The sequence below is a fragment of the Cervus canadensis genome, chromosome 8 (genome assembly GCF_019320065.1).
Source record: "Cervus canadensis isolate Bull #8, Minnesota chromosome 8, ASM1932006v1, whole genome shotgun sequence".
In the NCBI taxonomy this organism is placed as follows: domain Eukaryota; kingdom Metazoa; phylum Chordata; class Mammalia; order Artiodactyla; family Cervidae; genus Cervus; species Cervus canadensis.
Genome location: NC_057393.1, coordinates 88,935,845 through 88,962,729, shown reverse-complemented (window position 1 = coordinate 88,962,729; position 26,885 = coordinate 88,935,845). Strand labels below are relative to the sequence as shown.

The following is a 26,885-nucleotide window of genomic DNA, read 5'->3' as shown; positions in this document are numbered from 1 at the left end:
GTCCCCATCAGGGCTGTGGGAGATGGGGAAGGACAGATGGGCAGGGGCTGGCAGAAAAGCTCTCGCCAGACGCTCAGGAGGTTTTTTTTTTTTTTTACAAGTCAGTGAAGCCAATTGTGTTCAGTAAGAATCACCTGGTCTTCTTAAACTATGATTCCAAACCCCATACTTGAAATCCTGATTTAGTAAGTATGTGATGAGGCCTGTGATCTCAGAATTTTAAACAAGCACTCCATAGGGTTTTGATTAACAAAGGCCCAAATTTCTACTCAATCCTAAAGGAAATCAACCCTGCATATTCATTGGAAGGACTGGTGCTGAAGCTGAAGCTCCAATCCTCTGGATACCTGATGCAAAGAAATGACTCACTGGAAAAGATCCTGATGCTGGGAAGGATGGAGGGCAAAGAGGAGAGGGGGGCGAGAGAGAACAAGATGGTTGGATGGCATCACCAACTCAATGGACATGAGTTTGAGCAAACTCAGGGAGATAGTGAAGAACAGGGAAGCCTGGGGTGCTGCAGTCCATGGGGTCGCCTAGAGTTGGACATGACTGAGCGACTGAACAACTGTAACAAATTTCAAATAACAGTAGCGAAATAACATTTCACCTCTCCAACATGACTCAGGCTACTCACAGGGGATGGAGTGGGTGACCTGGAATTAGAGGCTACCAACACACAGACAAGAGACGCTAGCCCGGACGAGGGGTGCAGGACTGAAGGACAGGGCAATTAAGGCAAAATGAAGAATGTGAAACAGCCAGGATTTGGTAGCAGTGACAGAGAAGGAAGAGTGCATTAAAAAACAACCACCTCAAAAATACCCACTATTTGTTCATTCATTCAACAAATCTTTTCTAAACATTTACTGTATGTCAGATACTGTTCTAGATCTTGGGGGTACAATAATGAAGAGAGAAAAAAGTGCTTTCACGGAACATATTCTGGTAGGAGGAGAAAGGACAAACAAAATAATTAAGTCAACACAGAGCATAATAAGTAGTATGTGAGAAGATAAGTATTTTGAAAACACAAGGCAGGAATGGGGAATACAATGCTAGGGTGTTAATGGGGTAGGTCAAGCAGACCTGACATCTGAGCAGATCTGAAGAAGAGGAGTGAGTGTTCTGGGCAGTGGGCCTGGCCTGTGTGAGGAAAAGGAGGGTGTGTGTGCCTGGAGATGCGAGAGCAAAGCAGTGGACAGTCAGATGAGATCAGAGAGGGGAAGAGCTCTGGGGCTCTAGACACCACTGAAAGGACTAAGTAAGACAGAGGTCGTTGGAGGGCTCTGAGCGGTCTGGCTGCCACGTGGAGAGTGGCTGGAAAACTACTGCCCACTGCCCGGTTCTGTAAGTCAAGTTTTCTTGGAATACTCATTTGTTTACGTATTATTATCTATGGCTGTTTTCAGGCCATAAAAGAACCAAGTAGCTGTAATACAGGGTTTGGTCCACAAAGCCTAAAATTTTTTACCACCTGGCCTTTCGCAGAAAGTCTGCAACCCCTGATGTGGAAAACAGACCAAGGCTGGCACAAGTGGAAGGCAGAAGATGAGTGAGAAAGCTTTCCCTGCAATAAATCAGATGAAGTATGCTGACTGCTTGGATCACAGTCTTAAGAAGTGAGGGGACCCTCAATCTGCTCTGAAGGAAGCATAAGCAGGATTTCCAGAAGGACTCATACAGAGTAAGAGAGAGAGTATGACTCTAAGGTTTTTGGCTTGAGAAGCTGGAAAACTGCAATTACCCTAAATGGACAAAGATACAGGTGGCACAGCCTCAGTGCAGGGGCCTTGTGAGGAGTCCAGTTTTGAACATGTTGAGACTTAAAGAGTTCACTTGCTCGGAGGCAGGAAGAGAGTCTCTGAAGAACTTATAGTCCAGTGGAACAGAAAGGAAAACTAATCATTTCAATCAACCAACCATTAGGGGAAGCTGGGATCAGGGAAAGCTTCTTGATAAATGGGTCTTGAAAGAAGAATACGAATTGACCAGGCAGAGAGGAGTGAGAATATTCCAGGAAAAGAAAAAGTCACAAACGAAGATAAGGAAGAGCACGGTGAATGTGCTCAGGTGTGTGCTTTGTAAACTGCAATCGGGGGGAGGGGGGCCCAAAGTGTGAGCAAGGGGTGTGACAGGCAAGGCCGGACACATCCAAAGCTGCTTCCTGGAAGGCCCGCATTCCTTGATCATTAACTCGGTTTTATCTCACGGGTAACAGGGAGCCACTGGGGAGTTCTGAGTGAGGAAGCGACACAGTCAGCTCAGCGGGTTCTCATTCCTTGAGCAGGTGACAGAGCAGCAAAGTGCAACCGCGACACAGTGAGTCTGCTGCTCTCACCAGCGCCGGTAAACAGCTAGCCGTTTCCTCCATCGTTATTCGATAAAGGAAAAAACAGTTTCTTTTTGGTTTTTTGTAATTACAAACCCTATCGTTTTAAGTACAGTTAATTACCATGTTGCACCAATCTCTGCTGTATAGCAAAGTGACTCAGTTACATACATACATACATTCTTTTTTCATATTCTTTTCCATTATGGTTTATCAAAATGTTTGTTTTTATATTTAATTTTCTTGATGTAGAATCAATGCAACAGTAATAACAAACATCTGATTTTTCAAAGAAAATTCCCAAAATGAATGAGCTCAAATGCTGTACTTAAATGTTTAAACTTAGCCTGAGCCTTAATGCTTAAAGAGATATTTAGTAGTCACTAAATACTTTATTCATTTTAAAACTTAATAGAGTCAGCATTCTGTTCATAAGAACATATAACTCATGGTTATAGAAATATATGACTCAAGAGATCAACAACTCCAATAATGAGCTGAATTTTTCAATAACAGCACAACTCTCTTTGTAGGCCGACAACCAGGCACTTCTGAAAAGCTTCTGTGGTGTGACTGACAGAGACTCAGGCCGCAGCCTTTGTGAGAGGACAAGTGTTCCTGGGAGAGAAGACCGGTCCACGGGGCCTGCACACAGGCATCTCATGTCAGTCCCGCCACAGCTCTGCGAGTCGTGAGTGACTATCTACATTTTACAAGTAAATCCATCTGGGCCTTGTTTTAAGTTCTGCCTCTCCAAACTGCTGCATAGGAGTGTAACCAATTTAAGAGCCAGATCTGGTTTTAGAAAATAATCATGGCCCAATTCAAACAATGTTAAAACTCTATTCTACTTTCATCACCTTGACTGAGCTATGTTCTTTACTGTTCTTCGCTTTTCACATCATTCTAAAGATAGCTGCTTAACTGTTTATGAACTACCATATCTATACACCATTATAATACTTGTTTCCTGGATTTTCCCAATCAGATTCTGGATTCCTGTAGGGTATGAATCAGGCTTTATTAATCTGTGCCAAACACAAGTGCTCAACCATCTGTTGAATAAATTAGTTAATGACTAAGGGGGAGGTGGGATTAATGTAAGTAACTTAAATATATTTAAAGTAGAAGTTGAGTTTTACCATCTATGCTAAAGGTTGACAGAAATATTGTTAGGTTGTAAGAAATAAATTTGAAGTTCAACAGCTTTCCACTTGCAAGGGATGACAAAAATTACACACACACACTTCTGTATTTGATATGATGTCAAGGTGCGAGCTATACAAACCTAAGAGACTGCTTCTCCCACATCTCTAGATGTGGGATAAAATCCCGCATCTAGGTCTCCATCTGCCTGGAAGGAGATTCTGTTATGTCTTAGCCTCTAGCTAATTGGTTTTTATCAATGATTTTTTTTGGGGGGGAGGGTGTAGACATCACCTTATTTTTTGGCCGCACCACATGGCAAGCAGGATCTTAGTTCCCTGATCAAGGATCGAACTTGTACCCCCTGAAGTGGAAGTGCAGCTTCTTAACCAACGGGACCAATGACGGAAGTCCTAGACATTGTATATTTTAAAAGGCTTTGCAGAGGATAGTACTGCAATAATACAAACTTTCCTTCTCCCACACATGTAACATGTAAAACCAAACCACAGTGACTAAAATTACCTAACAGAATTTAAAACAAACAGCAGAAGCATGAGAATATATGATTCTCAAATGTTACTTCCCATCTCTCTACAATCCTTCCTTAAACTTAACTTCACTTACATTTATTTCTGCTCAAATATAGCTGCTCAGCAACTTGATCACAAATTTTTATCATTACCAATGATCTTGAATCACAAAAACAGAAGAATCTATCCATATAACTTCTGAATAGGAAAAATTTAGATAAATATATATAACAGGAAAACCACCATCATTTACTAAGATATCACCACCTGTTGGTAACTGTGCCAAGAACTTTATACTCATTCTTTCATTTAATTTCATTTAATTCTCACAACTCCTGGAAGGCAGAGTAAACTATAAAATGGGGATAAGACAATTTCCAGAAGATAGCATAAAAAAAAAAAAAAACCTCCCCAAATCCAGGAGTTTAGGTTGACCATAACCTTAAACAAGTTACTGTGTTACTAAAAAGCCACTGCAACATTAAGCAACGTTAAACAGTTCCTAGATTCTGCACTACTCAGGCCATATCTGAGTAGTATAATGGGTCTACTGTATCCATTTCTGGGGATACATTAGAGGAAGACTACTGACAAGTTGCAGTATTATCAAGGGGAAAAAAAAGGCCAAAATACTAAGGGCAACATGTAGCAGATGGGAGAAGTGAGCAGGGTTAGCGTGGAGAAGACACATCGCCAGTGGACTGTGGAGACTCCTCTCCACATCAGATAAGACAGCACCCCATCTTACACACAGCTTTCCAGTTTGCAACATGGCTCTTTACCGTCCCAAAGGCCACACAAAATAAAGGAAGGGCGCAGAGACTGCCTGCACTCAAAGCCCAACTCTGCAGGCTGGGCCACTGCGGAGTTACCAAACCTCTGTGTGCCTGATTTCTCTTGTCTGCAAAGTAAAAATAACAACGGTGCACCTGACTTACATGGCAAATCAGCTAGGACACAAAATTACTTAGACACTGCCCGGGAAACAGAGCGTCAACAGTGCTGGCTAAGACCAACACCTTCAGAGCTGCTGCCTCACTGGAGAACTCAGAATTCTCCCTCTCACAGGACGTGAGCCAAGCAAGACAACAGAGGAAAGAGTTCTCTAAGTCTTAATCCCTTTCTACCTCCATCATAATCTCTACAAGGGACTCCTATATACCAGGCACCATGCAAAACATAATCTTTAGTAGCTCATTTAATCCTTACAACTACTTACCTGAGGACGTAGAGCTAAGCGGCCAGCTAGACTGTGGACCCAGGTTTGTTGGGCTCCACAGCCCCATTTTAAGGCTCCACATCACCTCATTTATGCATCCTGGCAGCTAGCAACATATGAGGCCTAATAAAAATGCCTCATATGTATAAAATAACCCAGGCAAGAATACTGCAGTGGGTTGCCATTTCCTTCTCCAGGAGATCTTCCCGACCCAGGGAATGAACCCAGGTCTCCCGCATTGCAGGCAGACGCTTTACCGTTTGAGCCACCAGGGAAGTTGTATAAGATAATCAGTGTTTCTTTAATCAAATAAACACCAGGTACAACTGTTCTGCGGAAAATGTCGAGCAGCAGAGACGGGAAAGCGCCATCCCTGCCACACCTTCCACTTGGCTGTGGAGCTCACGGGCCACGTTGCCATGCCAGTGTTCTCCGTCGCCGGAACCAGGAATCTGGACTGCGTAACCTTCCAATCTAGTTTGAAGACTGTATGTTCCATCTGGCAGTACTTCTGATACAGCAAAGACTTAAAATAAATAAACTCCAGAATTTAAAAATGAAAGAGACCATAAAGATCTGGCCCAAACTCTTCAGTTAGACTCATCTAACTAGACAGCCAAAGGATAAAAATCTGGGTCTCCCAATTTCCAATCCTACACTGCTTCTTTTATAAAGACATAAAGCAGACATTTTAAATAGGTGGGATTAAAAGAAATATAACTGGCATAACAAACTGGCATAACGTAACAATGGATGCCAAAATTAAACAGTACCTGGTAACTTTTATTACTCTAAAAATGCAAACTTTGTTAGTACAGAACACTCATCGCTTAAAATAAACAGCTCACATGAGGACACCCTAGGATACTGTCTCAGTTTTGTGAATACCCAATTGTAATAAAAAACAGGGTGACCTCAAATAAATTACTTTGATAACAAAAGCCCTGCAGAAGCACTATTAGTTTTATTTTGCTTTGGTTTTTTGAAAAGTATTTACAGAAATACTTGATAAGATGCTGAAACTACTGTTAGAAAGGTTCATCCAAGATTAACAGAAAAAATTTCACTATCTCTAGAGATACACTAAATGCAACAATTTAACTAGAATTTTACATAGTCAAGAATGGTATAAAAAGTCTTAAAAAAAATGTGTTCTGGGGCTAAATATAAAAAGCCACCTGTGAGATTAAAATATAAAGCACAGAGAATCCCCTGGCAGTCCAGTGGTTAGGACTCCGTTCTTTCACTGCCAAGCAGCGTGGTTCAGTCCCTGGTTGGGGAACTAAGATTCCACAAGCCATGCAGCACAGCCAAAATAAACACACACACACACACACACACACACACACACACACACACACACACACACACACACACACACACACACACACACATATCACAAAAACATTCTTAAAAATAAGAATTTAATTTTTTAAAAAACAAGCAATCCCCACTATAACATTTAAGGTAAATGTTAAGTCACATTAACAAATGTTTATTAAGCATATTATTAATATATAGAATGGGGTAACCTAGGTCTGATTCACTATACTCTAAACTGCTGTAATTCCCCAACTATAATGGACAAAATGTAAAAAATACAATGAAAAATAAAACACAAATAAAATATTACGGTAGTATAGAGGAGATAAGAAACTTATAATGACTAAGTGTATTAAGATTTGCAGCTGGCCAACCTGTATTCAAGTTTGAGCTCCACTACTTAGGAGCTACATGTGGAGGCACCAACAGTATAACTGTCCCTCAATATCAATGGTGATTTGTTTCTTGGATACAAAAATCATGGATGCTCAAGCCCATTATATAAAATGGCATAGTATCTACAAATAATCTACACATCCTCCACATATTTAATATCATCTCTAGATTACTTGCTTCCCTGGTGGCTCAGATGGTAAAGCGTCTGCCTGCAATGCAGGAGACCTGGGTTCGATCCCTGGGCTGGGAAGATCCCCTGGAGAAGGAAATGGCAACCCACTCCAGAACTGTTGCCTGGAAAATCCCATGGACAGAGGAGCCTGGTAGGCTACAGTCCATGGGCTCGCAAAGAGTTGGACATGACTGAGCAACTTCACTCACTCACTAGATTACTTATAATATCTAATACAATGTAAATGCTATGTAAACATGGCTGACTCTTGAACAGAGATTAGGGGCACCAACCCTTAACATACCCAAACACCAAGTATAACTTACAGTCGGCACTCCATATCCGAGGTTCCACATCCACAGATTCAACCAACTACTGACAATATGGTGGTGGTGGTGGCAGCTTAGTCTTTCAGTCGTGTCTAACTCTTTGCGACTCCATAGACTGTAGCCCGCCAGCTCCTCTGCCCATGGGATCTTCCAGGCAAGAATACTGGAGTGGGTTGTCATTTCCTTCCCCAGGGGATCTTCCCAACCCAGGGACTGAGAACTCACCTCTTCTGCCTGGCAGATGGATTCTTTACCACTAAGCCACTTGGGAAGCCAGCCAATGGTACACTACTGCAATACTAACTAATGATAAAAAATGTGCATTTAAGTGGACCTGTGTTGTTCAAACCTGTGTTGTTTGATGGTGAACTGTAAGTTACCAGCATTGCAGCAAATTCAGGTTTTGCTTTTGGAACTTTCTGGATTTTTCTCCCAATATTTCTGATCCACAGTTGGTTGAATCCATGTATGGGGAACTTGCAGATAAGGAGGGATGACTGTATATAATCTCAAAAGTCTACTGTGTGGATTAAAAAGAGAATGCATATACAGACAAGCCTAAGGCAGAAGGGGAGACAGGTGTAGAGAACAAAGAATGAACACCAAGGGGGGAAAGGGAAGGAGAGATACACTGAGAGAATGGGACTGAGACATATACACTGCTGGACATAAAACAGATGGCTAATGAGAGCCTACTGTACGCCCAGAGTGAAAAAAAAGGACAGTCTGTTTGTAGGACGTATATTAAGTCAACCTTAAAATGCATTCCAGAGAGAACACGATGGCGGAGGACGAGGTGGATGTGCAGCACATCTCTCACGGATACATGAGGAAGACACCTTCAGACACAGAAGTGCATGCAGAACACCAGCTGAGAGCGGACAGGAGTACCTGAGCAGTGGAAAGAATATATAGAACCACGCAAAACTCGGTAGGACGAAGGAACTAGGGGGAAAACAGGAGTGTTAGTAGGGCTGGACCTGCCCTCGGCGGGTGGCGGCACTGAAGCAGAGGTCTGATAACCACATCGGGGCAATTGTCGGAGTCAGAGGAGAAACATTCAAGGCTGAGAGTGAAACAGCTGGTCTGTGGCAGCCTAAATGGAATGAGAATCAGACAGTCCTTGCTGCAGCCATGCATACCCTGGACAGGGACGCAGGTCCTCTATAAGGAGCAGCGGCTGGGAGCTGGAGTTTAGGGAGTGTGGAGCAATCCCAGGGCGAGGGCTGCTGTTGACTGCAGACAGCAGGATTGAGGGATATGAGGGAGGAGACTGTGGTGGGAAATGCCTGTGGAGAAAAGCCAGGCAGCCATGGAAGCAAGGTGATACTGTTGAGTCACGCATGGAGGGTGAAGCCACCACCATAGCCTCTCTCCACATGCCAGCATCCGAAGCTGAACAACAGAGAGGCTGACCGCATCAAATGCCTGAGGCACTGAACTACAGAGTAGAACCCCATCCAGGGTGCCCCTTTCAGTGACTGATGTGCCGAACAGCAGAGAAGGACCCCAAGCAAGGGAGCCCTCTAAGTGCCTGAACGGGTGGAGCTACGGAGAAAGACTGGCCAAAGAGGCGTCTGATCACCAGCTACAAGAGGCTTGAAAAAAGACTGATAGGGCCATAACTCCTGCAGTGGGGGCAGTCTGTGTCCCTGCACACTCGGAACCACCAGGGTCCCCGCAAGCCAAGCAGCTGCGCCACCTTCATGCTCAACTCTCACTGGGGCAGAGCTGCCACAGGCAGAAAATGTCTTGTGTCTATGCGCGTATGGTCGCTTTGGTCGTGTCCAACTCTTTGCGACCCTGTAGACTGTGGCTGCCAGGCTTCTCTGTCAGGGAGGGGGGTTCTCCAGGCAAGAATACTGGAGTGTATCAGCCAACACTGGCTGCCATACCTTCTAGAGCACTATATTTCCTGCTGCCCTAGCCTCAAACTCCCCTGAATATCTGCTGGTGCCAGAACCCCTGCGACCCAAGCAGCTGCACCACCTCCACCCCTGGCCCGCACAGGGGCAAACCCAAGCCCTGCAGGGCAGCCTCAGGAGCAAACCCCAGGGGACAACCCACATGCAGAGGCGGAAATAAAACTATTATTGAAACCCAGGGGCAGTGTGGCTAAGGAAGAAGACCCAAAACCTTCCTACCATCTGTACATGCTGCAGATTAAATCCACACAATCAATCAGGCAGACTCTGTGTCTATGGAATATATAAAAGGCCACTGAGAGCTCCCACAAAAGAAAACACACTAGCTCTGATGACTGTGGACATTGGAGGCAAGAACACACAGGAGCAGGACCAGGTTAGAATCTGAGCTGCCCCCACAGCAGGTCCAGAGACCAGCAGTGCTGGAGGGCATCCTACGGAGGTGAGGTGGACTGTGACTCCCAGCGAGGGAAAGGACTCTGACAGCAGTGACTTGGGAAAAATATTTATTATTCCTATGTTTTGACTTGTTCTGTAGATTCTTTTGGATTTTTTTTCCTTTTTTTCCCACTTCTGTTGTAGTTGTCAATTTTATTGGCACTATGAAATCTAATTAAGCTTTTGAGCTTTTTTTTTCCCTCAGCCACATTTTTTATTGTTGTTATAAACCTCTGCCTCTATGTTTGGCTTTTGCAGTTCTATGGAGTTTTCCCTTTTCTTTTTTCCTCTTTTTTAATTTTAATTTTTTAAACCTATTATTTTTTCTATATCTATTCCTTTGTTTGCTTTTCCTACTGTTCTTTTCCCCTTGCAGTTAATCTTTAGTGTATATAAATCTTCTTTATCTACCCCTATTTAACTCTGCATATCTATTCTTTCATTCTTTCCTTTCCTTTCAACATATTTGTTAGTTTAATTTTCATTGCTTTATTCCCCACTTGGCACCTTGCTTTAGATTTGTTTTCCAGTTTGTGCTTTAGTTAGTTTAGTTCGTAACTGGTATATATAATTTTTTATTTCTTTTGTTCACTGGGTCAACATACTGTACTTTATTTTTGATGGACAGTTTTGACTTTGATCAAAACAGTATATATATAAAAGGGTATATATGTATATGTGTATATTTCATTGTTTTAATTATCATTTGCCTGATTTTGTAAGTGCCTTTTCTTGTTTTTGGATATTTGTTTTAATCTCACTAAATGCCATAACAAACCACTTGTGGAATCTTCGTTCCTGACCAGAGATCAAGCCCTGAGTCTTTGCAGTGCGAATACTGACTCCAGACCCTAGACTACTAGAGAACTAACCCTAGGGAGTATCAAATAGTGAGAACTTACACAAAGGAAACCACCTGAATACAAGACTTGGCATCACCCAACCACCAAATGTGCTGGACGCCTCATCTAAACAACAAACAAAACAAAAATACAAACCCAATCATCAGCAGACAGGATTACTACCTCACTCAGCCTTGCCCATCACAGGAAAAACAAACAAACAAAAACTCAGCACAAACCTCACCCCACACAAAGCTCACACAAACCACTGGACCAACCTTAGCAGGGCAGAAACCAAAGGAAGAAGGAATTCAGCCTGGAAGCCTGGGAAAAGGAGACCTCAAACACAGTAAGTTAAAAAAAAAAAAAAAAAAGAAAAGTCAGAGAAATACTACACAAATGAAAGAACAAACTAGAAACACAGAAGTCCAAATAAATGAAGAGCAAATAGACAAACTACCTGAAAAAGAATTCAGAAGTGATAGTGAAGATGATCAAAAACCTTGAAAACAAAAATGGAGAAAATGCAAGAATCAATTAACAAAGACCTAGAAGAATTAAAGAATAAACATAGAGACAAATAACACAATTACTGAAATTAAAAGTACTAAAGAATAAACATAGAGACAAATAACACAATTACTGAAATTAAAAATACTCTAGAAGGAATCAATAGCAGAATATCTGAAGCAGAAGAACTAATCAGTGAGCTGGAAGATAAAATGGTGGAAATAACTTCTGAAGAGCAGAATGAAGTAAAAAGAATGAAAAGAACTAAGGACAGTCTCAGAGACCTCTGGGACAATATCAAATGCACCAACATTCAAATTATAGGGCCCCCAGAAGAAGAAGAGAAAAAGAAAGGGTATGAGAAAAATTTTGAAAAGATTATAGTTGAAAATTTCCCCAAAAAGGAAAAGGAAATAGTTGATCAAGTCCAAGAGACACAGTGTCCCGTACAGGATAAACTCAAAGAGAAACACGCCAAGACACAAACTAATCAAACTAACAAAGACTAAACACGAAGAAGGAATATTAAAAGCAGCAAGGGAGAAGCAACAAGTAACATACAAGGGAAACCCCATACGCTCAACAGCTGCTCTTTCAGAAGAAGCTCTGCAGGTCAGAAGGGTATGGCTGGATATATTTCAAGTACTGAAAGGGATAAATCTACAACCAAGATTACTGTACCCGGCAAGGATCTCATTCAAAATTAATGGAGAAATAAAAAGCTTTTCAGACAAGCAAAAGTTAAGAGAATTTAGTACCGCCAAACCAGCTTTACAATAAACGTTAAAGGGACTTACATAGTCAGGAAATACAAGAGAAGAAAAAAGATATACAAAATCAACCCCAAACAATTAAGAAAATGGGAATAGGAACATATATATCAATAATTACCTTTAATGTAAATAGATTAAATGCTCCAACCAAAAGACACAGACTGGCTGAATGGATAAAAAAACAAGACCCATAGATAGATATGCTGTCTACAAGAAACCTACTTCAGACCTAAAGACACATATAGACTGAAAGTGAGAGGATGGAAAAATATATTCCATGCAAATGGGAAGCAAAAGAAAGCTGGAGTAGCAATCCTCATATCAGATAAAACAGACCTTAAAATAAAGAAGATTACAAGAGATAAGGAAGGACACTACATAATGATCAATGGATCAATCCGAGAGGAAGACATAACAATTGTAATTATCTATGCACCCAACATAGGAGCGCCTCAATACATAAGACAAACACAAACAGATATAAAAGGAGAAAACAGTAACAATAATAGTAGGAGACTTCAACACCCCACTCACACCAAAGGACAGATCATCAAAACAGAAAATAAATAAGGAAACACAAGTCTTAAATGATACATTAGATGAGATGGATCTCATTGGTATCTTCAGGACATTGCATCCAAATGCAGAAGAATACACCTCCTTCTCAAGTACACATGGAACATCCTCCATGATAGACCACACCTTGGGTCACAAACCAACCTCAGTAAAATTTAAGAAAACTGAAACTGTATCAAGTATCTTCTCTGACCACTCTATGAGACTAGATATCAATTACAAGAAAAAACTGTAAGAAACACAAACACATTGAGATTAAACAAGATGTTTCTAAATAACCAACAGGTTACTGGAGAAATCAAAAGGGAAATAAAAAAATTTCTAGAAACCAATGACAATGAAAGCACAACTCAAAACCTATGGGATGCAGCAAAAGCAGTTCTAGGAGGGAAGTTTATAGCAATACAATCCTACCTCAAGAAACAAGACAAACATCAAATAGACAACCTAACTTTACACCTGAAACAACTAGAAAAAGAACAAAAAAACCCCAAAATTAGTAGAAGGAAAGAAATCATAAAGATCCGAGCAGAAATAAATGAAAAAGAAATGAAAGAAACAACAGTAAAGATTAATAAAACTAAAAGCTGGTTCTTTGAAAAGAAAAACAAAATTGACAAACCTTTATCCAGACTCATCAAGAAAAAAAGACAGAAGAATCAAATCAACAAAATCAGAAATGAAAAAGGAGAGGTTACAAAGGACAATATAGAAATACAAAATATTGTAAGAGACTATTATGAACAACTAACTATATGGCAATAAAATGGATAACCTGGAAGAAATGAACCGATTCTTAGAAAAATTCAATCTTCCAAGACTGAACCAGGAGGAAATAGAAATTATGAACAGCCCAATTACAAACACTGAAATTGAAGCTGTTATCAAAAGTCTCCCAAAAAACAAAAGCCCAGGGCCAGATGGCTTCACAGGAGAATTCTATCAAACACAGAAGAGCTAATGCCTATCCTTCTAAAACTCTTTCAAAAAATTGCAGAGGAAGGAACACTTCCAAACTCATTCTACGAGGCCACCATCACCCTGACAGCAAAACCAGACAAAGACAACATAAAAAAAGAAAACTACAGGCCAACATCACAGATGAACATAGATGCAAAAATCCTCAACAAAATTTTAGCAAACAGAATTCAGCAACACATCAAAAAGCTTATACACCATGATCAAGTTGGGTTTATTCCAGGGATGCAAGGATTCTTCAATATATGCAAATTAATCAATGTGATACACCGTATTAACAAACTGAAAGATAAAAGCCATATTGTCATCTCAATAGATGCAGAAAAAGCCTTTGTCAAAATTCAGCACCCATTTATGATTAAAGCTCTTCAAAAAATGGGCATAGAAGGAACCTACCTCAACATAGTAAAGGCCATACATGACAAGCTTGCAGCAAACATTATTCTCAGTGGTGAAAAACAATGCATTCCTGCTAAGATCAGGAACAAGACAAGGGTGTTCACTTTCACCACTATTATTCAACATCGTTCTAGAAATCCTAGCTACAGCAATCAGAGAAGAAAAAGAAATAAAAGGAATCCAGATCAGAAAAGAAGCTCTCACTCTTTGCAGATGACATGATTCTGTACATAGAAAACCCTAAAGATAGTGTCAGAAATTACTAGAGCAAATTAGTGAATTTAGCAAAGTTTCAGGATACAAAATCAATACACAGAAACCACTTGCATTTGTATATGCTAACAATGAAAAATCACAAAGAGAAATTAAGGAAATCAATCCCATTCACCATTGCAGAAATAAATAAACTGACCTAAGGAGACAAAAGAACTGTACACAGAAAGTTGTAAGACACTAATGAAAGAAATCAAAGGCAACATTAACGGATGGAGAGATATTCCATGTTCCTGGGTAGGAAGAATGAATATTGTGAAAATGACTATACTACCAAATGCAATCTACAGGTTCTATGCAATCCCTATCATATTACCAATGGCATTTTTTACAGAACTAGAACAAAAAATTTCACAATTCATATGGAAACACCAAAGACCCCGAATAGCCAAAGCAGTCTTGAGAAAGAAGAATGGAGCTGGAGGAATCAACCTTCCTGACTTCAGGTTATACTACAAAGCTACAGGCATCAAGACAGTATGGTCCTGGCACAAAAACAGAAATATAGGCCAATGGAACAAGACAGAAAGCCCAGAAATAAACCCATGCACCTATGGGTATTTTTGAGAAAGGAGACAAGATTATACAATGAGGTAAAGACAGCCTCTTCAATAAATGGTGCTGGGAAAACTGACAGCTACATGTAAAAAAATGAAACTAGAACACTTCCTAACACCATACACAAAGATAAACTCAAAATGGATTAAAGACAAGACCAGAAACTATAAAACTGTTAGAGAAAAACACATAGAACACTCGATAACATAAAGCAAGATCCTCTATGACCCACCTCCTAGAGTAATGGAGATAAAAACCAAGTAAACAAGTGGGACCTGATTAAACTTAAAAGCTTTTGCACAGCAAAGGAAACTATAAGCAAGGTGAAAAAAGAACCCTCGGAATGGAAGAATATAATAGCAAATGAAACAACTGACAAAGGATTAATTTCCAAAATATACAAGTAGCTCATACAACTCAATACCAGAAAAACAAACAACCCAATCCAAAAGTGGGAAAAAGACCTCAACAGACATTTCTCCAAAGAAGACATACAGGCGGCTAACAAACACGTGAAAAGATGCTCAACATTGTTCATTATTAGAGAAATGCAAATCAAAAGCACAAGGAGATATCACCTCACACCAGTCAGAACGGCCATCAGCAAAAAGTCTACAAACAATAAATTCTGGAGAGGGTGTGGAGAAAAGGGAACACTCTTGCACTGTTGGTGGGAATGTAAATTGATACAGCCACTATGGAAGACAATATGGAGATTCCTTAAAAAACTAGGAATAAAACCACCCTATGACCCAGCAATCCCACTCCTAGGCATATACCCTGAGGAAACCAAAACTGAAAAAGACACATGTATCTCATTGTTCATCACAGCACTATTATAGGTAGAACATGGAAGCAACCTAGATGTCCATCGACAGATGAATGGATAAAGAAGTTGTGGTACATATACACAATGGAAAATTACTCAGCCATAACAGGAATGCATTTGAGTCAGTTCTGATGACGTGGATAAACCTAGAATCTATTATACAGAGTGAAGGGAGTCAGAAAGAGAAATATTCTATTCTATCATATTCTAACATATATATATGGAATCTAGAAATGGTACTGAAGAGTTTATTTACAGGGTAGCAGTGGAGAAACAGACATAAAGAACAGACTTATGGACATGGGGAGAGGGGAGGAGAGGGTGAGATGTATCGAAAGAGTAACATAGAAACTTACCCTACCATATGTAAAATAGATAGCCAACAGGAATTTGCTTTATGGCCCAAGAAACTCAAACAAGGGCTCTGTATCAACCTAGAGGGGTGGGATGAGGCAGGAGATGGGAGGGAGGGGATATATATACACACACACACACACACACACACACACACACACATATACCTATGGCTGATTCACGCTGAGGTTTGACAGAAAACAACAAAATTCTGTAAAGCAATTATCCTTCAATAAAAAATAAGTTAATTAAAAAGAAAAAAATGCATTCCCATCTACACAAAGTGCAAATACTGTATGATGATTCCACTTACACAAGATACCTAGAAGAGTCAAATTCATAGAGAGTCAGAAAGTACACTGGTAGACTCCACACTTGCCCATCCAAAAAAAAAAAAACCTGCTTCACTGGAAAGCAGTTCCTCATTAATAAAAGTGTACTGTAAAGCAGTCTCTAAAACCAGAACTCTGGGAGTCATTCTAGTCATTCTTCCCTGTTAGCCAATCAATCACCAAGTCCTGATAAATCTCTACAGCCTGACAAAAAGAATTTACCTCTCCCTGGTAGATAGGAATAGGGCAAAACTCCTCCAAGCCCAGGATGTGTGACCTTTCCATTAGCTTTCAAGACCTCCAATCCTTCTACCCCCCTTCTCGTATTTCTCCTTGTGATTTCTTTCTTTTTTATCCAGGATACAGTTTTGTTTAGCCCTTTTATTCTTCCCTTAACCTCACCCCGCAAACTAACAAATTTATACCCAAAGCTACTCAGCACCACTGGAAAAGGTTATAACCACGCAGACTAACACCTGAAAAACTAAAAGTAGTCTCAGCCAGACCTTCAGAATTGCTTGCCAATTTCTATATTCCTAGTCCATTTGTTTGCATTCCTCAAAATGCTTCTTCTATAACTCACCTCTTCCAGCTATTACTTCGGCTCCAACTTTTCAATTCAATAGATGCAGAGATGTTTCCTACTTACCTGAGGTAATTAAGGCAATCAGGTAGAAACTTCAGCTTCTTACTCTCAGACTTCTTAGAATGTATCTAAATCTACAGGCCTCATTAACTCACTTTCCTTAGTCAGAATGGCTGGTGTGTACAAGACACACATATGGTGATGGAGTTTTAAAAAGGGTCATTCTTTCTCCTATGGAGGGATAATCCTGCCTATATAGGGCTTCTGAAATTTTAACATGCATTTAATCACCTAGGAATCTTACTGAAAATCCACATTCTGATTTAGGAGGTCTGGAGTGGGATGTGAGATTCTGCACTGCTTCCAGCAAACCAATGCTGCACGTTTGGAGCAAGGTTTGGGAAAGTGGAAGTGAAGTCACTCAGTTGTGTCTGACTCTGCGACCCCATGGACTTAATAAGCCTGACACACTCCTCTGTCCATGGGACTTCCCAGGCAAGAATACTGGAGTGGGTTGCCATTTCCTTCTCCAAGGTTTGGGAAAGCAGGGTCCAGATTCCATCCCGTCTCATCGCCTCAGAGACCTTTCACTCCAAGTTAACACCTTTATCTGCCATAGCTTCAGATCTGTTTCTCTCTCAGCTGCTCCCTCCCCCAGCAGGTAACATACCTGTCTTTTCTATCAATACTTTAAAATAAGCCCTTTCTCAGCTACCATCCAATCTTCTCAGTTGCTTTGCTCCACTGTAAGTTTCTATGAAGAACAGTTACACCAACGGTTCCCAAACTTTTTTGGTTCAAGAGTAATTAGTGTCGCAGTAATTTTTTCATGGCACTCGTAAGCCAAAAGAAATATCTGAGGGTTCACTTTATTAAGGAATACAGGCCAAACTACTTAGCAAGTACTTAAATCCTAATAATTTAGCATCTGTCCGGCACTGCATAATTTTTCAAACTGTGGAATCAGCCTCATTTCCTGTTTCACACTGGTTTTTAGGCAGTACTTAACTTTTTTTTTTTAAATCAGAGTAAACACTGAAAACCCAGCTTCACAAAGGTGTGACAGCACCAAAAGGAATACAGTGTGGTGTCTAAGAGATACTACTGTACTTTCCTTGAAATTTAAAAATAGTCATGGCACCCCTGTGAGCTAGCTACAGTGCCCTGGGATGCCTTCAATGTACAACCTGTTAACTGTAGGTCTATGTAGTTCTCAGAATGGCAGCATTTCCACTGCTTGGGAAGTTGTTGGAAATGCAGAATCTTGGGATTCACCCCAGACTCACTGATTTCAGAATTTCTACTTTAACAAGATACTCAAATGACTCACTGATTCCATCCAAGTTCAAGAAGACTGGTCTTTGCCTACATCTTCTCACTTACCATTCAACTCACTGAAATCACCACAAGCAAAGTCCCAAACGATGCCCCCCAACCTTTTTAATAAAAGCATTGCATGCTTCCAGTTCTAATCCTAATTAACCCTCTTTGCAGTACTTGATACTATCTATAACTTTCTATTCTTCCTTGGTTTTTAAAACACCACTGTCTTTTGGTTTCCTTCCTTTTCTTTCAATACACTTTCCTAACATGCCCTTTCTCCCCCAAAGAAGAGTACTGTTTCCCACAAAGCTTCTGTAATTAGCACTACCATTGCTGTGAAAGCTGCTTTCTCCAGGGGATTGCATTCAATCAATCCTGTGGCTTCGGCTAAGATCTATATGCTAACCACCCTAGTCTAGATGGCTCTCTGCAGCCTTAGATCTATAAAACAATCTCCACATGTATCTACACAGGCTTATTAAACTCAACAATTCCAAAACAACTTACCTGCCTATCTTCCCTGGCCGTCAAGTTGCTGTTCTTCATATACCCTTCCTTCACCAAGTGGCATCCTCGGTAACCAATTTCCCTAGAGAAGCTCAGAAATCATCTTTGACTTCTCCTCCACTGCCCTTGCTTATATCATCAATCAGATCAAACATCTCTTGCTACGTAAGTATGGATATCTCCATCTCTATTACTTCTATTTTGAAAGAGGTCCTTAATCTTTTCCTTGGATTCCTATTCACAGCCTCTGGACTCCTCTCCTTGCCTCCAGGACTGCCATGACCTGCTCTGTATCATTCTCCATGTTCCATCCAAGTTAACTTTCTAAAATCAAAATCTAATGTCACTGCCTGCCTCTAATCCTTCCATGGCTCCAAATGCCTAGCAGTGCTTGTCAAAGCTTTCCAGCAAATAGCAGAAGGGTTTGCTGATACAGATCTAAGAAGCTCACTATAAACAAGACATTTCTTTCAAGGCTCCGTTTTAATCTTAGTCATTTCCATTTTGCAACCTATTCCATGGTTAGCCACTTGTGTTACGACAGATTTGAGTAGTTGCAACAGAGACCATGAGCCCACAAAGCCTAAGTAATTACTGTCTGGCCCTTGGGGAAAACCTGCTGACTCCTGCATCACACCATAAGTACAGTTAAGATTAGGACTGTGTTTTACTTATCTTTATGCCCCCAGCACATGTCTAGAGAAAGTACTAAAAAATATTAACTGAAGGAATTAGAATGTTGCTAGGAAGAGCTCCAAGGGCTCATAAGGGATGTGTTCACCAAGTTGATATGGAATGCCCTCAAGCCCTAAGGAAGACACACAAGATCAAACAGAGATGTTCTTCAGTAAAGGGACAAATCAGTATCACTTGCCTCCTGGTAAGAGGCACTGAGAAGAACACGGCAACACCTGAGTAATATTCCTGACAAAGACAAATAACCCTGATCTAATGGCTAGACAATGTCAGACAAACCCAAACTCAAGGACATTCTACAAAGGAACAGGCCTGCAGGCTTCAAAAACGTCAGTCATAAAACAGCAGATCTGAGGAACTAGTTCAGATCGACGGAGACTTAAAAGACATGATACCTGAATACAATGCATGATCTAGGATTTTCATTTGTTACAACAGACATTACTGGAATAAGCTACCATCTCAGAATAAGATCTGTATATTAAATAATAGAATTGTATCAGTGTTAATTTCCCAATTTTGATTATAGTTGTGTGCTCATATAAAAGAATATACTAAGGTAACAGGTATCACGCCTGCAACTTAATTCCAAATATTTCAGAATATACTGATATATTTAGAGAGAGAAAAATGAAGATCTCAAATGCCGAGGTAGGCAAAATAGAATACTATTATACAGAGGTCAAAATAGGTTCTGAAGAAACTGCCACTAAGTTCATCACTGTGTGTGAAAGTCATTCAGTCAGGTTCGACTCTTTGCAACCCCATGGACCATATACAGCCCATGGAATTCTCCAGGCCAGAATACTGGAGTGGGCAGCTGTTCCGGTCTCCAGGGGATCTTCCCAACCAGGGATTGAACCCAGGTCTCCCACATTGCAGGTCGATTCTTTATCAGCTGAGCCACCAAGGAAGCCCAAGAATACTGGAGTGGGTAGCCTATCCCTTCTCCAGTGGATCTTCCCGACCCAGGAATCGAACCAGGGTCTCCTGCATTGCAGGCGGATTCTTTACCAGCTGAGCTACCAGGGGAGCGACAAGCCCATCAGATCTAAAGCTATTTTCCTAAAGAACTTCCAAGTACCAGTGTATCCCTTACACACACATTAGAATGACTAAGAAAGTGTTAGAAACTACCATTCAGAGCAATTGGTATAAGAATGAATATTTCTGGAACCTTGCATCATATTTTTCTTCTCCAAACAATGAGAAGTAAAACACTTAAAACCAAAATACTTTAGATAAGACTAGGAAAGCAAGTCACTAGGAAGACTGTTCCACCTGGCAGTATTCTTAAAAGGAAATTATTTCAAGAAAGAAAGGTAGGGAAGGAGAAAAATTAAAAAGAATACACAGGGTGCTTACTCTAAGACCTTAACCAACAAAAGAACCATGAGATGAACTAATAAAGCATGGCATGTCCAAAGAACAGATCGTTCCATTTGCTAAAATAAACAATGTATGATGAGGAGTAAAGGGAAATAAAGCTAACTTGAGGCAGATCTCAAGCACTAAGCTAAGGAATTCAGATTTATTTTTCAAGCTACAGAATGCCTGAAGTCATATAAGCAAGCACTGACAATAATCTGAGTTGTCATTTAGGACAGCAGTCAGCAAACTCTGACCTATGGGCCAAAGCTAGCTCACCTCCTATTTTTGTAAATAAAGTTTTACTGGAACACAGCCATGCTCATTCATTTACACATTGACTACGGCTGCTTTCCTGTTAAACAGCAGAGTTCAGTAGCTGCAACAAAGAATGTTTGACCCACAAAACCTAAAACATGTAACCCTTTTGGAAAAACTCGCTGACTCCCACTTTAGGAAGATGAATGTGAAGATAAAAGTAAAGGATAGATTAGGGAGAACAGGGAATCCTGGAAACAGGGAGATGACATTCATGGCTATTAGGAAAAAGCACACATCAAAAGACAGTGCGAACTGAAAGCCAAAGATAGGTGTTTGAGCTCAGTGTTGGTGAGAAGGGAACCCAAACTGGAAGGAGAAGCAGAGACAGTCTGAAACAAAGTATGAATGAATCCAGTTCTAAGGTACCACGACTGGGAGGACGACGGAAAAACGGAACACACGATAGAGAGCAAGTTTCCGAGGGGAGATGACAGAGGAGTAATCTGATATCAGACAGGAAAACTCTAAAACGCCAGTAAGACATACAGAAAGTACACAGTGGGGGAAGAAAATCCAACTTGGGGAACAGAATTAAGAATCAAAAGTTCAGTGATGGTATCTGAAGATACAGAACTGGATGAGATCAAGTGGATGAGACAAGCTAGAAATGACGGCAGGAGGAGCAGACCCATCAGCTCAGCCCTATACTGAATATTTTGTTACCTTTAACCCTCCCAATAATCCTGAAAAAAGGAACTGCCCTTAATTTACAGAACAAAAACCTGCGCTGAGAAAGGATTCAGGTTAAAATTGGAGGCCATACAGCTAATATGCAGCAGAAGTAGAACTGAAACCCAGGTCTACCTGATCTCAAAGCCAGTGCCCAATCTCATACTACATGTAAAGAGGAGAATGCTGATGCCAGAGAGGGAAATACCTGCACTCAGAAGGAAGCCAGCAGAGAAGGGATAGTTTGAGAATTACAGAAAGCCAGGGCAGTGCAGTATCAGGTAGCCAAGGAAGGAGAAAGAAAAAGGGACGGGTGGATAACCACAGGTGAGAATTCTGACAGCTTACCACGTGCCAGCTACAATGCTTTTCATACATTAGCTCATTTAGTCCTCGCCCAGTCACGCCATGAGTGCTACTGCTATCCCATGAGACAAATGTGAAAACAAGGCAGGTAACTTGGTAGCGTCCACAACTAGCCAATGGCAGAGGAGGGCTGAGGATCCAGGCATCCTGACTCTGAACCCTACGTTCTTCTCCAGTTATATCACACTCCCTCCAGTCAAGTGCTGCAGAGTAACAGAGGGGAAAAAAGGCAGGAGAGAGCAAAGGACAGGTCCTCATGTAATAGGGGAGTAATAACTTAAAAATATTCCTTCCTTTCAGAACATCACTTGATAGCACACGTCATGTTACAAGTAGGTTAAGGAATAAATAAGGGATAACCAAGTGAAAGCGGATGTATCACCTACTTGTAAAAGCCCTGGGAGAAAAAAGATGAGAGAACATTAACTTGTGGGATTAATATAATCAAAAAAATGTAAACCAGCTGCTTTCATTAACAAAAGATTTCTTTTCTTTGCCAACTTATTGGTTGTTAAGAGGTATTTAGAATAGTTAATAAATGTCCTTTGGTTTTCTGAAATATGAGATGTCACATTTTTTTTAATCTCTCCTACCGGTTAAGAATATACCTTATATACGTTTTCTCAGACACAAAAATGAACTAGAAACTCTATTCAGTTTTAAGAAGTTGTCTGGCCTTCACATAGGATTCAAAATGTCTGATTCAGAAGATTTATAGTGGGTTGCTGACATTAACGGAGAAGGCAATGGCAACCCACTCCAGTGCTCTTGCCTGGAAAATCCTATGGATGGAGGAGCCTGGTGGGCTGCAGTCCATGGGGTCGCTAGGAGTCGGATACGACTGAACGACTTCACTTTCACTTTTCACTTTCATGCATTGGAAAAGGAAATGGCAACCCATTCCAGTGTTCTTGCCTGGAGAATCCCAGTGACGGCGGAGCCTGGTGGGCTGCTGTCTATGGGGTCACACAGAGTCGGACACGACTGAAGTGACTTTGCAGCAGCAGCTGACATTAACATGATTCCAATGCAAAGTTTACACACTTAAAGGAGCTACATCTTCTGCATATATGGCCTATTTGAAAATGAAGCACACCAGGCCTCCCCATGGTGAGATACAGGAAGGCCTGGCGTGCTCCAGTCCAGAGGGTCACAAAGAGTTGGACACGACTACACAACTGAACAACAATCTATGTAAAGGTTAATTTTACTACTTGACGAATATCTTTTGTGATCTACATGAAAAAACTAACCTGCCCAAAGAATTGTATGCTGTGTTTGTATACTATCAAAACAGTGTTCCTTGAAGTGAACAATTGGTATTTTTTGTGAATATGACTTTGTCTATGTTAAACAACATTCCAATAGTGCATTTCTGAAATTATTCCGTTAAGGAAAAAGAAAGGCTTGCCTTATCCCCAGTGTTTTAAAATTAAGAAATTTCTGTAATGCATAGTGGAAGTTCAAGTAGGAAACCTAAAAAGTAAATACAATTCTCCTAAAACATGCATAAAATAGAAAACTACTTCACATGTCTTATGTAGGAGGTCAGGTTCTGGAGTCAGACCATCCCACTTTGTGCCCTGGCTCTGTAAATCTCTAGCTGTGTGACTTGGCACTTTTTTTTTCTTAATCTGTGCCTCAGTTTCCTCAACTGCAAAATAAGGAAAATAATAGTACCTATACTTCATACAGTCATTGTAAAAATTAACAAGAAAATTTGGGTAGAAGGAGTATTTATAATAGTGTGTGGTACAAAATAAGCATTAAGTAAATGTTGGCAATGTAAGTAAATAAAAATCTTCAACTCAGCAATTCTATTACTACTTCTAGAAATTTTTCTTATAAAAACATTACTACAATGCACAAGGTTCCCCTTTAAGAATATCTGATGCAGAATTATTTGTCATAGCAAAAAATTAGAAATAACCCAAACTTTGATCACAAGGAGCTAAATAATTTATGGTACAATCTTTCACTGAGCACAACGCTTCTGAGATTCATCCATGTTGTTGCATAAAAGAGTAGTTCATTTTATGCCTGAAGAGTATCCCACTGTATGATGTACATTTTATTTATCTAGTCACCAGACAATGAACATTTTGGGTTGTTTCCTATTTTTAATGATAATGAATACTACTCATGTCTTTGGATATGTTTTTATTTCTCTTAGGAGATACTTAGAAGTGAAATCCTTAGATACTTAGTTAGGGTCATATGATGAGTCTGTATGTATTAACTTTTGGGGCAGTGGCTGACCTGTTGCCCAAAGTGGCCATACCACTCTGCATCCCTACAAGTGATGAATGAATGATCAGTGTATAAGCATTCCAGCTGGTTCATACCCTTGCCAAAAGGTGGTATTGTCAGTATTCTAAATTTTAGCCATTTTATAGTGTATGTATGATGCTTTTTCACTGGGCTTTAATTTTCATTTCCCTAATAACCAATGATGTTGAGAATCTTTTCACGTACTAGGTCATTCACATATTTTCTTTTGTGGATTATCGCTTCAAATCTTTGGCCTATTTTTCTTTTTTTTTTTTTCAAATATATATATATTTTATTTATTTATTTGACTTCATGAGGTCTTAGTTACAGCACATGGGATCTTGTTCCCTGACCAGGGTTTGAACCCGGGGCCCTGCATTGGAAGCACAGAGTCCTAGCCACTGAACCACCAGGGAAGTCCTGGCCTATTTTTCTGTTGGGCTGTTTCCCTCCTTGTTATTGAGTTTAATGAAAGCTTCCAATATTACAGATAAAAGTTTTTGTCAAATATGTTTTATAAATATAAAACACATTATTGTTTTATGTCAGATATGTTTTATATATATAAAACATATTATATAAAACCCTTTTCTTCTAAAAGGGCTTGTCTTTTTTTTTTAATGGTGTTTTTCAATAAGCAAACTGCTTTAATGTTTTAAGTTCAATTTGTCAGTTTTTTTCTTTTATGGTTCATCTTTTTTTTTGCCTTAAGAAATCTGCCTATCTCAAGGTCATAAAGATTTTCTCTTATTTTCTTTTAAAAATGTCTTACATTAAGGTCAATGATCCACTCTGACTTAATTCTTTGTGTACGAACTGAGGTAAAGGTCATGTTTACTCTTTCCATATAGATATCCACCTATTCCAAAACCATTTATTAAAAAAAAAATACTACCTGTTTAGTGTTTTTGTGAACAACAAAAAAAATCAACTGATGTTTTCAACGTGAGTCTACTTCTAGATTCTTATTCCTGCCCATTGACCTCCATAGCTATTACTTCTTTGACTTATACATTTTTTAGGAATATGTTTTTCAATTTCCACATATATGAGATTTGCAATATTTCTTCCTATTCACTTCTAACTTAATTCGTCTTCTCTTCTAACTTAACTCTAAATGATTTCAGTCCTTTCAGGTCCACTGAGACCTATTTAATGGCTCATTACAGGGTCTATTCCCCATGTGTGCTTACAAAGCAAGTATTTTATTCTGTAATTTTGAGGAGTGTTCAACAGATGTCAATTAGGTCAAGCTGGCTGACAGTGTTCAAATCTTTTATACATGCTTGCTGACAATCTATTTGCTTGGTTCTAACAATTACTAGAACAAAGTATTGAAATCTCCACCTATAATTTTTATCTATTGTCCCTTTCTATTCTATTAGTTTTGCCTTCATATATTTTGAAGCACTGCATTATTTTTATCATCAGACAACATATAAAGTCACAAATAAAGCAGCAATCTTTCTTTCACATGTAAGATCTTTACAGTTAAGATATATAGCAATTTCCAAACTGAAAAGATAGCAAGCACAAAATTACCAAGTATTTAATCTAAATATATTAAAGTATAAAAAGTACTATAAAATTCAAAGAAATTACTCTTCTATATCTAGATAGCATATATTTCTTTAAAAAAAAAAGTACAGCTATGGACATACGCAATTTAACTTCACTCTCCTCTCAATTCTTTATTTCAAATAAGCTTTATTTTATTTGTAAACAATTTTGTCTAGTGTCAATACAAAAAAGTTATTTCCTACGATATGTAAGTAAGTTCATATCTTACTGGCTTCATGTTTCAACTGTTAAAAATGATCAATTTTAGGAAAAAATGTGAAAACTATACACAATTTCTTAAATCAAGGATAACACGAGCTTCTTAAAATGCATTTTTCACTAGAAGCACAATTATTATGAGTCAAGTTCAACAGCGCAGACACCAAAGTAATTCTACAAAATGATAATAGCCAAAAAATAATATTCCTAAGGGTAAAGAAGACATAAAGCATGACTGAAAAATAGCTCACTCCAATAACCCCCTCATTATTTTAGGGAAGGAAGAATTACTTTCTCAGATTGTTTTAAAAGCCCCATAGCCTATATGGCAAATAAGATAAACACTATCAACAAATTACAAAATCATCTAACCTATGTTTATATCAATAATAACTATAAAATAAGTATAAATTTCTTTGTGTGAGATATGATCCAATCACTTTATAGGTACTAGCTCATTTGTATGCATGACTATCTCTAAAACTAACATCTAAAGGTTTCAATTTTTTATATGCACCTTAAATGATTCAGTTATAAATAAAATATCTATTGCTATTTGACTTCATTCTGCTAAAGGGGAGAACATGGGGAGAAAGATGGACGCCTTTGATCCAGGTGTCCCTCAGACTGAGTTATTTCATTACCCATGATGTAACACAACTTTTGAAATTCAGTTCAAGGTGCCCTTATCAACTGACCAGTCTGTTTTCACAATGCCAAGGCTATGAGCCAACTGCCTAAGCAACAACAGATTCCTTTTAA

General features: G+C 39.6%; 3 protein-coding genes and 2 non-coding genes across 11 annotated transcripts in view; 3 read left to right on the top strand and 2 right to left on the bottom strand.

Moving 5' to 3' along the window:
• SPRTN (SprT-like N-terminal domain) overlaps positions 1 to 8,671 on the top strand; it is a 49,045-nt gene extending 40,374 nt beyond the window's left edge. Inside the window, exons 5-7 of one of the 7 annotated variants that reach the window (XR_006270967.1) lie at positions 1,492 to 2,349; positions 2,866 to 3,023; positions 5,551 to 6,542. Coding sequence is in view for 2 of the 7 variants with exons in the window: in XM_043477141.1 (XP_043333076.1) it covers positions 1,492 to 1,559 (68 nt within the window). In the remaining 5 variants the exon portion in view is untranslated. Of the gene's footprint in view, positions 1 to 1,491; positions 2,478 to 2,865; positions 3,629 to 5,550; positions 6,543 to 8,221 lie in introns of those variants that run through there. The other 6 variants (XR_006270965.1, XR_006270968.1, XR_006270964.1 and 3 more) reach the window with 6 other exon arrangements.
• Positions 1 to 26,885, bottom strand: part of EGLN1 (egl-9 family hypoxia inducible factor 1) — a 59,005-nt gene that overhangs the window by 18,987 nt on the left and 13,133 nt on the right. The window lies entirely within an intron of this gene.
• Positions 5,571 to 26,885, top strand: part of LOC122446830 (transcription initiation factor TFIID subunit 4-like) — a 34,930-nt gene continuing 13,615 nt past the window's right edge. Inside the window, exon 1 of the mRNA XM_043477307.1 lies at positions 5,571 to 5,691. Within this exon, the coding sequence (XP_043333242.1) occupies positions 5,571 to 5,691 (121 nt within the window). The remainder of the gene's footprint in view (positions 5,692 to 26,885) is intronic.
• On the top strand, positions 7,128 to 7,199 carry TRNAC-GCA. Its single transcript has one exon. It is a non-coding gene; the product is annotated as a tRNA-Cys (tRNA).
• TRNAG-UCC lies at positions 24,689 to 24,760 on the bottom strand. The gene has a single exon. It is a non-coding gene; the product is annotated as a tRNA-Gly (tRNA).